This window comes from Stegostoma tigrinum, chromosome 7, assembly GCF_030684315.1.
Source record: "Stegostoma tigrinum isolate sSteTig4 chromosome 7, sSteTig4.hap1, whole genome shotgun sequence".
NCBI lineage: Eukaryota > Metazoa > Chordata > Chondrichthyes > Orectolobiformes > Stegostomatidae > Stegostoma > Stegostoma tigrinum.
The window spans coordinates 65,693,396-65,706,445 of NC_081360.1; the positions used below are offsets into that span (position 1 = coordinate 65,693,396).

The 13,050-nt window shown below is 38.1% G+C and overlaps 1 protein-coding gene across 12 annotated transcripts in view; it reads right to left on the minus strand.

Annotated features, from left to right (window-relative positions):
- The window catches only part of LOC125453840 (mucin-13-like), a 110,116-nt gene that overhangs the window by 59,001 nt on the left and 38,065 nt on the right, over positions 1–13,050 (minus strand). For 5 of the 12 annotated variants that reach the window (XM_059647371.1, XM_059647370.1, XM_059647364.1 and 2 more), the window contains one exon: positions 5,070–5,093. In XM_059647371.1, the coding sequence (XP_059503354.1) occupies positions 5,070–5,093 (24 nt within the window). Of the gene's footprint in view, positions 1–1,314; positions 1,339–5,069; positions 5,094–13,050 lie in introns of all 12 variants that reach the window. The other 7 variants (XM_059647369.1, XM_059647363.1, XM_059647362.1 and 4 more) reach the window with 2 other exon arrangements.

Sequence of the window (13,050 nt, forward strand, 5' to 3'; positions counted from 1 at the left end):
GTTTACGTCTCTTTCTGAACAACTGAACTGCTTCCTTCCGAAGTTGACACCAGGGATGTCCTGCTGCTGCACCTGGCAAGCTTTCTTACCCTCTTCATAAGCACAGTTTTAATCCTCTGGTTTGTGATAACTCTATATTTGGAAATATGGGACATGGTTTCATCCCACTCTAGAATCGATGCTATCCTTCATCTCTGACGGTAACTCTCTCTTTTTTCAAAGCAACAATGTCTTCACTAATCAATCCTGGCGCCACTTCTGAATTTCCTGTTTCATTACCACTTCTGTACCCTTTCCACTAGATTATTAATCACCAAATCATCACTAATTTTCGGTCATACTGCCACTACACCATGTTTCTAAGCAACTATTGGGGTTTGATTCTTTAGCTCTGTGATTGTTATACTTTGGAAGTCAGGTTATGTTAAATTGTACCTCAGGGTATGGACTGCACTACAATGCTGCACTTGTCAATGTATGTAGCTGCATAAGTGAGTTCCTATTGAGGTCCCAAGACCTTCGATCAAGTAATACACAATTAACAGTTTTCTCAAAAACGGCAGCATTGGTGGAAGCGAAAAAAGTGTTTACATTTGGGGTCCAGAGACCCTTCCTCAGAACGGTCACTGGACCCGAAATGTTAACTCTTCTTTCTCCTCCACAGATGCTGCCAGACCTGCTGAGCTTTTCCAGCAACTTTGTTTTTGTTCCTGATTTACAGTATCTACAGTTCTTATGGTTCTTCTTTCTTAGCTATCTCAAAAGGGCAGATTGGTATTTTTTTCAGTGAGCTTCCATTGGTCGAGAGATAATAAAGTGTGTAAAAAAAATGACGTGCTTTTCAGAATCTGAAATGAAAGTGATTGCGCTGTTTGTATAACATGATCAATCCCTTTAACAGAAAATAAACCTCTTCCAATATGTTTGAGCTCCTTTCATTTCAAATCTTGATTGTAATTCTTGGAATGGAAAGGAAAATGGTTTTTGAAATTGAACAATTTTATTCTCCCCCAGTTCTTGATTTCTGAGCATTGATTGCAATCAACGTGTAAGAATAACACATTGAGGTAAGAACAACATGCTTCTCTGAATCTGACATGAAAGTATTTGCACTTGTTGCATTACACGAAAAATTCTTCAGCAGAAAATAAATACTTCCTATCACATATTTTAGACTTGCACATATAGTCTCGATGGTAGTGCTTTGAAGTGAAATGAAAGAGTTTGCAAGGTGACAGATTCATTGAAACTTAATATTTGTTCGCAATCAGGATTTCTGAGCCCGGCAATCAAAATGCGAATTTAAAAAGGTACCTGCAACAGGTGTGGAACTTGAGCCTGAAAGAGAAATGTTTTAAATTGTTAATCTGGTAAAGATCGTACATTTGAAAATAATTTCCAATGGAAATGTTGATTCTAATCTTTGATTATTAGCATTCTTAACAGTAGAAACCATTTCATTCACACCCAAAACTCTCCAGTAATTGTGTGTGGTAACGCATGAGAATTTAATGATGTCGAGAGTACAGATGACTGACATTCATCCCATTGTGTGTCTGCTGACTCTCAGAAGATAACAAGCATTTCTAAATAGCGCATAGATTTTTATTGTATTGCGGTGCTTATCCCATTTAGTTCTCCACCCCTTCATGAATCTTCCTCCTCCATACTCTCAGAAGTTGCAATTTGGATCGCCACCACTCACTGCACATTCCACATATTGGTTCTTTTCCAAAACATTTCATATTGATAAAGGACCCTTTTCTTCGTTACTGTTCCACAAACACATTTAAATTGTTTCTCCCTTGTTTTCATACTCCCTAAAAGGATGCTGTTTACGCCTCTTTCTGAACAACTGAACTGATTCCTTCCGAAGTTTACACCAGGGATGCCCTGCTGCTGCACCTGGCAAGCTTTCTTGCCCTCTTCAAGAGCACAGGTTTAATCCGCTGGCTAGTGATAATGCTATGTTTGGAAATAGGGGACATGGTTTCATTCTGCTCTAGAATGGATGCTATCCTTCAACTCTGACAGTAACTCTCTCTTTGATCAAAGCCACAATGTATTCACTAATCAGTCCTGGCACCATTTCTGAATCACCTGTTTCATGAACACTTCTGTACCCTTTCCACGAGATTATTAATCACCAATTCATCGCTAATTTTCCGTCATATTGCCACTACACCATGTTCCCATGCAACTATTGTGGTTTAATTCTTTAGCTCTGTGATTGTTATACTTTGGAAATCAAGTTATGTTAAATTGTACATACGAAGCCCCAACCCAGGGATATGGACATAATAACTGCACGACAATGGTGAATTTATCAATATACATAGCTGCATAAGTGAATTCCTATTGAGGCCCCAATACCTTCTATCAAGAGGTACACAATTAGCAGCTTACTCGAAACACGTTTGCAGGCAAAGCTCAGCAGGTCTGGTAGCATCTGTGGAGGCGAAAGAAGTGTTAATCTTTCGGGTCCGGTGCGCCTTCCTCAGAATGGTCACCAGACCCGAAATTTTAACTCTTCTTTCTCCTCCACAGATGCTGCCCGACCTGCTGAGCTTTTCCAGCAACTTTGTTTTTGTTCCTGATTTTCAGCATCTGCAGTTCTTTTTGTCCTTCATGCTTGCCTTTCTCTGAAAGCCGGATTGGCAATTTTTTCAGTGAGCTTCCATTGTACCCGTGCTAATAATGCGTGTAACAAATGTGACATGCTTTTCAAAATCTGAAATGAAAGTGATTGCGCTGTTTGCATAAAACTATCAATCTTTTCAACAGAAAATAACCCTCTTCCAATATGTTTGGGCTCCTTTCATTTCAAATCTTGATTGTAATTCTTGGAACAGAAATTAAAATAGTTTTTCAGATTGAACAATTTTATTCTTTCCCAGTTCTAGATTTCTGAGCATCGATTGCAAGCAACATGTAAGAATAACATATAGAGGTAAGAACAACATGCTTTTCTGAATCTGAAATGAAAGTGTTTGCACTTGTTGCATTCCGCGAAGAATTCATCAACAGAAAATGAATATATCCAATCACATTTGATACACTTGCACATATAATCTCGATGGTAGTGCTTCATCATGAAATGAAAAGAGTTTGGAAAGTGACAAATTCATTGAAACTTAATATTTGTTCGCAATCAGGATTTCTGAGCCCGGCAATCAAAATGCGAATTTAAAATGGTACCTGCAACAGGTGTGGAACTTGATCCTGAAAGAGAAATGTTTTAACTTGTTAATCTGATTACGATCGTACAATTGAAAATAATTTCCAATGGAAATGTTCATTCTAATCTTTGTTTTTGTGCATTCTTAACAGTATAAGACATTTGATTGACACCCAATACTCTCCAGTAATTATGTGTGGTAACGAATGAGAATTTAATGTTGCAGAGAGTGCAGACGACTGACATTCAGCCCATTGTGTGTCTGCTGACTCCCAGAAGATAACAAGCATTTCTAAATAGTGCTTAGATTTTTTTTTGTATTGCAGTGCTTATCCCATTTAGTTCTGAACACCTTCATGAATCTTGCTCCTCCATACTCACAGATGGTGTAATTTGGATTCCCAGCACTCACTCACATTCCACATATTGGCTCTTTTCCAAAACATCCCAAATTGATAACAGACCCTTTTCTTCGATAATGTTCTGAAAAACCATATAGATTGTTTCTCCCTCGTTTTCATTCTCCCTAAAAAGGATGCACTGTTGTCCTGCTGTTTATGCATCTTTCTGAACAACTGAACTGATTCCTTCCAAAGTTGACACCAGGGATGTCCTGCCACTGCACCTGGCAAGCTTTCTTGCCCTCTTCATAAGCGCAGTTTCAATCCTCTGGCTAGTGATAACACTATGTCTGGAGATATGGGACATGGGTTCAATCTGCTCTGATTAATTCTTTATCTCTGTGATTGGTGTACTTTGGAAATCAAGTTATGTTAAATTCTACGATGAAGCTCAAACCCAGGTGTATTGACACAATAACTGCACTTCAATGTGCATTTTTCGATATATATAGCTGCATAAGTGAATTCCTACTGAGGTCCCAATACTGTCTATCAAGGAATACACCATTAACAACTTCCTCAAAAAAAAGTTGCAGGCAAAGCTCAGGAGGTCTGGCAGTATCTGTGGAGGCAAAAGAAGTGATAACATTTCGGGTCCGGTGCCCCTTACTCAGAACGATCCAGACCCGTAATGTTAATTCTTCTATCTCCTCCTCAGATGCTGCCAGACCTGCTGAACTTTTCCAGCAACGTTGTTTTTGTTCCTGATTTACAGCATCTGCAGTTCTTTTGGTTCCACTTTCTTAGCTATCTCAAAGGCCGGGTTGGCATTTATTTCAGTGATCTTCATTTGGACGAGGGATAATCATGTGTGTAAAAAAAGTGACATGCTTTTCAGAATCTGAAATTAAAGTGAGTGCACTTTTTGCCTCACACTGCTTTTGTTCCTGATTTACAGCCTCTGCAGTTCTTTTTCTTCTTCGTTCTTAGCTATCTCAAAAAGCCGGATTGGCATTGTTTTTCAGTGAGCTTCCATTGTACCAGTGCTAATAATGCGTTTTTAAAAAATGACATGCTTTTGAAAATCTGAAATGAAAGTGATTGCGCTGTTTGCATTACACGATCAATCCTTTTAACAGAAAATAAACCTCTTCCAATATGTTTGACCTTTCGTTTCAATTCTTGATTGTAACTCTTGGAACAGAAATGAAAATAGTTTTTGAAATTGAACAGTTTTATTCTATCCCAGTTCTTGATTTCTGAGCATTGATTGCAATCAACATGTAAAAATAACACATAGAGGTAAGAACAACATGCTTTTCTGAATCTGAAATGAAAGTGTTTGCATTTGTTGCATTCCACAAAGAATTCTTTAGCTGAAAATAAATACATCCAATCACATTTGATACACTTGCACATATAATCTCAATGGTAGTGCTTTGAAGTGAAATGAAAAGAGTTTGGAAAGTGACAAATTCATTGAAACTTAATATTTGTTCGCAATCATGATTTCTGAGCGCGGCAATCAAAATGCAAATTTAAAAAAGTACCTGCAACAGGTGTGGAACTTGAGCCTGAAAGAGAAATGTTTTAAATTGTTAATCTGATTACGATCTTACAACTGAAAATAATTTCCAGTGGAAATGTTCATTCCGATCTTTGTTTATGTGCTTTCTCAACAGGAAAAACATTTCATTGACACCCAATACTGTCGAGTAGTTATGTATGGTAATGCATGAGAATTTAATGTTGTCGAGTGTGCACATGACTGACATTCAGCCCATTGTGTGTCTTCTCATTCTCTGAAGGTAACAAGCATTTCTAATTAGCCCTTAGATTTTTTTGTATTGCAGTGCTTATCCCATTTAGCTCTGAACACCTTCATGAATCTTCCTCCTCCATAATCTCAGAAGGAGCAATTTGGATCCACACCACTCACTGCACATTCCACATATTGTTTCTTTTGCCAAATACTTCATATTGATGAAAGACCCTTTCTTCAGTAATGTTCCACAAACACGTATAAATTGTTTCTCCCTTGTTTTCATACTCCCTAAAAGGATGCACTGTTGTCCTCCTGTTTACGCATCTTTCTGAACAACTGAACTGATTCCTTCCGAAGTTGACACAAGGGATGCCCTGCTGCTGCACCTGGCAAGCTTTCTTGCCCTCTTCAAGAGCACAGTTTTAATTGTCTGGTTAGTGATTATGCTATGTTTGGAGATTGGGGACATGGATTCATTCCACTCTAGAATGGATGCTATCCTTCATCTCTGACGCTAACTCTCTCTTTTATCAAAGCAACAAAGTCATCACTAATCAGTACTGGCACCACTTCTGATTTTCCTGTTTCATGACCACTTCTGTACCCTCTCCATTAGATAATTAATGACAAAATCATCACTATTTTCAGGCATACTGCCACTACACCATGTTCCCATGCAGCAATTGAGGTTTAATTCTTTAGCTCTGTGATTGTTATACTTTGGAAATCAAGTTATGTTAAATTCTACCTACAAAGCCCCAACCAGGGATATAGACATAATAACTGCACGACAATGGTGAATTTGTCAATATATATAGGTGCATAAGTGAATTCCTATTGAGGTCCCAATACCTTCTATCAACTAATACACAACTAGCAGCTTTCTCAAAACACATTTGCAGGCAAAGCTTAGCAGGTCTGGTAGCATCTGTGGAGGCGAAAGAACTGTTAACGTTTCGGGTCCGGTGTCCCCTCCTCAGAACGGTCACCAGACCCGAAATGTCAACTCTTCTTTCTCCTCCACAGACGCTGCCAGACCTGCAGGGCTTTTCCAGCAACTTTGTTTTTGTTCCTGATTGACAGCTTCTGCAGTTCTTTTTGTTCTTCGTTCTTGCCTTTGTCTGAAAGCCGGAATGGCACTTTTTTCAGTGAGCTTCCATTGTACCAGTGTAACAAATGTGACATGCTTTTCAGAATCTGAAATGAAAGTGATTGCGCTGTTTGCATAACACGATCAATCCTTTTAAGAAAAAATGAACCTCTTCCAATATGTTTGAGCTCCTTTCATTTCAAATCTTGAATGTAATTCTTGGAACGGAAAGGAAAATTTTTTTTCAAATTGAACAATTTTATTCTATCCCAGTTCTTGATTTCTGAGCATTGATTGCAAGCAACATGTAAGAATTACACATACAGCTGAGAACAACATGCTTTTCTGAATCTGACATGAAAGTGTTTGCACTTGTTGCATTGCACGAAGAATTCTTTATCAGAAAATGAATATATCCAATCACATTTGATACACTTCCACATATAATCTGGATGGTAGTGCTTTTTAGTGAAATGAAAAGAGTTCGCAAAGTGACAAATTCATTGAAACTTAATATTTGTTCGCAATCATGATTTCTGAGCGCGGCAATCAAAATGCAAATTTAAAAAAGTACCTGCAACAGGTGTGGAACTGGACCCTGAAAGGGAAATGTTTAAAATTGTTAATCTGATAACGATCGTACAATTGAAAATAATTTCCAATGGAAATGTTCAATCTAATCTTTGTTTATGTGCATTCTTAACCGTATAAAACATTTGATTGACACCCAATACTCTCCAGAAATTATATGTGGTAACCATGAGAATTTAATGTTGTTCAGAGTGCAGATGACTGATATTCAGACCATTGTGTGTGTGCTGACTCTCAGAAGATAACAAGCATTTCTCATTAGCCTTTAGATTAATTCGTATTGCAGTGCTTATCCCATTTAGTTCTGAACACCTTCATGAATCTTCCTCCTCCATACTCTCAGAAGGTGCAATTTGGATCCCCACCACTTACTGCACATTCCACATATTGGTTCTTTTCCAAAACATTTCATATTGATAAAAGACCCTTTTCTTCGTTAATGTTCCACAAACACGTGTAAATTGTTTCTGCCTTGTTTTCGTACCCACTTAAAGGATGCACTGTTGTCCTGCTGTTTATGCATCTTTCTGAACAACCGAACTGATTCCTTCTGAAGTTGACACCAGGGATGTCCTGCTACTGCACATGGCAAGCTTTCTTGCCCTCTTCATAAGCGCAGTTTCAATCCTCTGGTTAGTGATAACACTATGTCTGGAGATATGGGACATGGGTTCAATCTGCTCTGATTAATTCTTTATCTCTGTGATTGGTGTACTTTGGAAATCAAGTTATGTTAAATTCTACGATGAAGCTCAAACCCAGGTGTATTGACACAATAACTGCACTTCAATGTGCATTTTTCGATATATATAGCTGCATAAGTGAATTCCTACTGAGGTCCCAATACTGTCTATCAAGTAATACACAATTAACAACTTGCTCAGAAAAAATTGCAGGCAAAGCTCAGGAGGTCTGGCAGCATCTGTGGAGGCGAAAGAAGTGATAACATTTCGGGTCCGCTGCCCTTTCCTCAGAACGATCCAGACCCGTAATGTTAATTCTTCTATCTCCTCCTCAGATGCTGCCAGACCTGCTGAGCTTTTCCAGCAACGTTGTTTTTGTTCCTGATTTACAGCATCTGCAGTTCTTTTGGTTCCACTTTCTTAGCTATCTCAAAGGCCGGGTTGGCATTTTTTTCAGTGATCTTCATTTGGACGAGGGATAATCATGTGTGTAAAAAAAGTGACATGCTTTTCAGAATCTGAAATGAAAGTGAGTGCACTGTTTGCCTCACACTATCAATCCTTTTAACAAAAGATAAACCTCTTCCAATATGTTTGAGCTCCTTTCATTTCAATTCTTGATTGTAATTTTTGGAAGGGAAGTGAAAATACTTTTTGAAATTGAACAATTTTATTCTATCCCAGTTCTAGATTTCTGAGCATTGATTGCAAGCAACATGTAAGAATAACACATAGAGGTAAGAACAACATGCTTCTCTGAATCTGAAATGAAAGTGTTTGCAATTGTTGCATTACACAAAGAATTCTTTAGCAGAAAATAAATACATCCAATCACATTTGATACACTTGCACATATAATCTGGATGGTAGTGCTTTGAAGTGAAATGAAAAGAGTTTGCAAAGTGACAACTTCATTGAAACTTGATATTTGTTCGCAATCATGATTTCTGAGCGCGGCAATCAAAATGCGAGTTTAAAAAAGTACCTGCAACAGGTGTGGAACTGGAGCCTGAAAGGGAAATGTTTAAAATTGTTAATCTGATAACGATCGTACAATTGAAAATAATTTCCAATGGAAATGTTCATTCTAATCTTTGTTTTTGTGCATTCTTAACAGTATAAGACATTCGAATGACACCCAATACTCTCCAGTAATTATGTGTGGTAACGAATGAGAATTTAATGTTGTAGAGAGTGCAGACGACTGTCATTCACCCCATTGTGTGTCTGCTGTCTCCCAGAAGATAACAAGCATTTCTCATTAGCCTTAGATTTTTGTGTGTTGCGGTGCTTATCCCATTTAGCCCTGAACACCTTCATGAATCTTCCTCCTCCATACTCTCAGAAGGTGCAAATTGGAGCCCCACCACTCACTGCCCATTCCACATATTGGTTAGTTTCCAAAACATTTCATATTGGTAGAAGACCCTTTTCTTCGTTAACGTTCCACAAACACGTGTAAATTGTTTCTCCATCGTTTTCATTCTCCCTGAAAGGATGCACTGTTGTCCTGCTGTTCATGCATCTTTCTGAACAACTGAACTGATTCCTTCCGAAGTTGACACCAGGGATGTCCTGCTGCTGCACCTGGCAAGCTTTCTTGCCCTCTTCAAAAGCACAGTTTCAATCCTCTGGCTAGTGATAACACTATGTCTGGAGATATGGGACATGGGTTCAATCTGCTCTAGAATGAATTCTATCCTTCATCTCTGACGGTAACGCTCTCTTTTATCAAACCAACAATGTCTTCATGAATCAGTCCTGGCACCATTTCTGATTTTCCTGTTTCATTGCCATGTCTGTACCCTTTCCACTAGATTATTAAGCACCTCATCATCACTAATTTTCAGTCATTTTCTCACTACACCATGTTCCCATGCAGCTATTGGGTTTTAATTCTTCATCTCTGTGATTGGTGTACTTTGGAAATCAAGTTATGTTAAATTCTACGATGAAGCTCAAACCCAGGTGTATTGCCACAATAACTGCACCTCAATGGTGCATTTTTCAATATATATAGCTGCATAAGTGAATTCCTACTGAGGTCCCAATACTGTCTATCAAGTAATACACCATTAACAACTTCCTCAAAAAAAAGTTGCAGGCAAAGCTCAGGAGGTCTGGCAGTATCTGTGGAGGCGAAAGAAGTGATAACATTTCGGGTCCGGTGCCCCTTACTCAGAACGATCCAGACCCGTAATGTTAATTCTTCTATCTCCTCCTCAGATGCTGCCAGACCTGCTGAGCTTTTCCAGCAACGTTGTTTTTGTTACTGATTTACAGCATCTGCAGTTCTTTTGGTTCCACTTTCTTAGCTCTCTCAAAGGCCGGGTTGGCATTTTTTTCAGTGATCTTCATTTGGACGAGGGATAATCATGTGTGTAAAAAAAATGACATGCTTTTCAGAATCTGAAATGAAAGTGAGTGCACTGTTTGCCTCACACTATCAATCCTTTTAAGAAAAAAAAACCTCTTCCACTATTTTTGACCTCCTTTCTTTTCAAATCTTGATTGTAATTCTTGGAAGTGAAATGATAATAGCTTTTGAAATTGAACAATTTTATTCTTTCCCAGTTCTTGATTTCTGAGCATTGATTGCAAGCAACATGTAAGAATTACACATACAGCTGAGAACAACATGCTTTTCTGAATCTGACATGAAAGTGTTTGCACTTGTTGCATTGCACGAAAAATTCTTTATCAGTAAATGAATACATCCAATCACATTTGATACACTTCCACATATAATCTGGATGGTAGTGCTTTGTAGTGAAATGAAAAGAGTTTGCAAAGTGACAAATTCATTGAAACTTAATATTTGTTCGCAATCATGATTTCTGAGCGCGGCAATCAAAATGCAAATTTAAAAAAGTACCTGCAACAGGTGTGGAACTGGAGCCTGAAAGGGAAACGTTTGAAATTGTTAATCTGATAACGATCGTACAATTGAAAATAATTTCCAATGGAAATGTTCAATCTAATCTTTGTTTATGTGCATTCTTAACCGTATAAAACATTTGATTGACACCCAATACTCTCCAGAAATTATATGTGGTAACCATGAGAATTTAATGTTGTTCAGAGTGCAGATGACTGATATTCAGACCATTGTGTGTGTGCTGACTCTCAGAAGATAACAAGCATTTCTCATTAGCCTTTAGATTAATTCATATTGCAGTGCTTATCCCATTTAGTTCTGAACACCTTCATGAATCTTCCTCCTCCATACTCTCAGAAGGTGCAATTTGGATCCCCACCACTCACTGCACATTCCACATATTGGTTCTTTTCCAAAACATTTCATATTGATAAAAGACCCTTTTCTTCGTTAATGTTCCACAAACACGTGTAAATTGTTTCTGCCTTGTTTTCGTACCTACTTAAAGGATGCACTGTTGTCCTGCTGTTTATGCATCTTTCTGAACAACCGAACTGATTCCTTCTGAAGTTGACACCAGGGATGTCCTGCTGCTGCACCTGGCAAGCTTTCTTGCCCTCTTCATAAGCGCAGTTTCAATCCTCTGGTTAGTGATAACACTATGTCTGGAGATATGGGACATGGGTTCAATCTGCTCTGATTAATTCTTTATCTCTGTGATTGGTGTACTTTGGAAATCAAGTTATGTTAAATTCTACGATGAAGCTCAAACCCAGGTGTATTGACATAATAACTGCACTTCAATGTGCATTTTTCGATATATATAGCTGCATAAGTGAATTCCTACTGAGGTCCCAATACTGTCTATCAAGTAATACACAATTAACAACTTGCTCAGAAAAAATTGCAGGCAAAGCTCAGGAGGTCTGGCAGCATCTGTGGAGGCGAAAGAAGTGATAACATTTCGGGTCCAGTGCCCTTTCCTCAGAACGATCCAGACCCGTAATGTTAATTCTTCTATCTCCTCCTCAGATGCTGCCAGACCTGCAGAGCTTTTCCAGCAACTTTGTTTTTGTTCCTGATTGACAGCTTCTGCAGTTCTTTTTGTTCTTCGTTCTTGCCTTTGTCTGAAAGCCGGAATGGCACTTTTTTCAGTGAGCTTCCATTGTACCAGTGCTACTAAAGCGTGTAACAAATGTGACATGCTTTTCAAAATCTGAAATGAAAGCAATTGCGCTGTTTGCATAACACGATCAATCCTTTTAAGAAAAAATGAACCTCTTCCAATATGTTTGAGCTCCTTTCATTTCAATTCTTGATTGTAATCTTGGAACGGAAAGGAAAATATTTTTTTCAAATTGAACAATTTTATTCTATCCCAGTTCTAGATTTCTGAGCATTGATTGCAAGCAATATGTAAGAATTACACATACAGCTGAGAACAACATGCTTTTCTGAATCTGACATGAAAGCGTTTGCACTTGTTGCATTGCACGAAGAATTCTTTATCAGAAAATGAATACATCCAATCACATTTGATACACATCCACATATAATCTGGATGGTAGTGCTTTTTAGTGAAATGAAAAGAGTTTGCAAAGTGACAAATTCATTGAAACTTAATATTTGTTCGCAATCATGATTTCTGAGCGCGGCAATCAAAATGCAAATTTAAAAAAGTACCTGCAACAGGTGTGGAACTGGAGCCTGAAAGGGAAATGTTTAAAATTGTTAATCTGATAACGATCGTACAATTGAAAATAATTTCCAATGGAACTGTTCAATCTAATCTTTGTTTATGTGCATTCTTAACCGTATAAAACATTTGATTGACACCCAATACCGTCCAGAAATTATATGTGGTAACCATGAGAATTTAATGTTGTTCAGAGTGCAGATGACTGATATTCAGACCATTGTGTGTGTGCTGACTCTCAGAAGATAACAAGCATTTCTCATTAGCCTTTAGATTAATTCGTATTGCAGTGCTTATCCCATTTAGTTCTGAACACCTTCATGAATCTTCCTCCTCCATACTCTCAGAAGGTGCAATTTGGATCCCCACCACTTACTGCACATTCCACATATTGGTTCTTTTCCAAAACATTTCATATTGATAAAAGACCCTTTTCTTCGTTAATGTTCCACAAACACGTGTAAATTGTTTCTGCCTTGTTTTCGTACCAACTTAAAGGATGCACTGTTGTCCTGCTGTTTATGCATCTTTCTGAACAACCGAACTGATTCCTTCTGAAGTTGACACCAGGGATGTCCTGCTGCTGCACCTGGCAAGCTTTCTTGCCCTCTTCATAAGCGCAGTTTCAATCCTCTGGTTAGTGATAACACTATGTCTGGAGATATGGGACATGGGTACAATCTGCTCTGATTAATTCTTTATCTCTGTGATTGGTGTACTTTGGAAATCAAGTTATGTTAAATTCTACGATGAAGCTCAAACCCAGGTGTATTGACACAATAACTGCACTTCAATGTGCATTTTTCAATATATATAGCTGCATAAGTG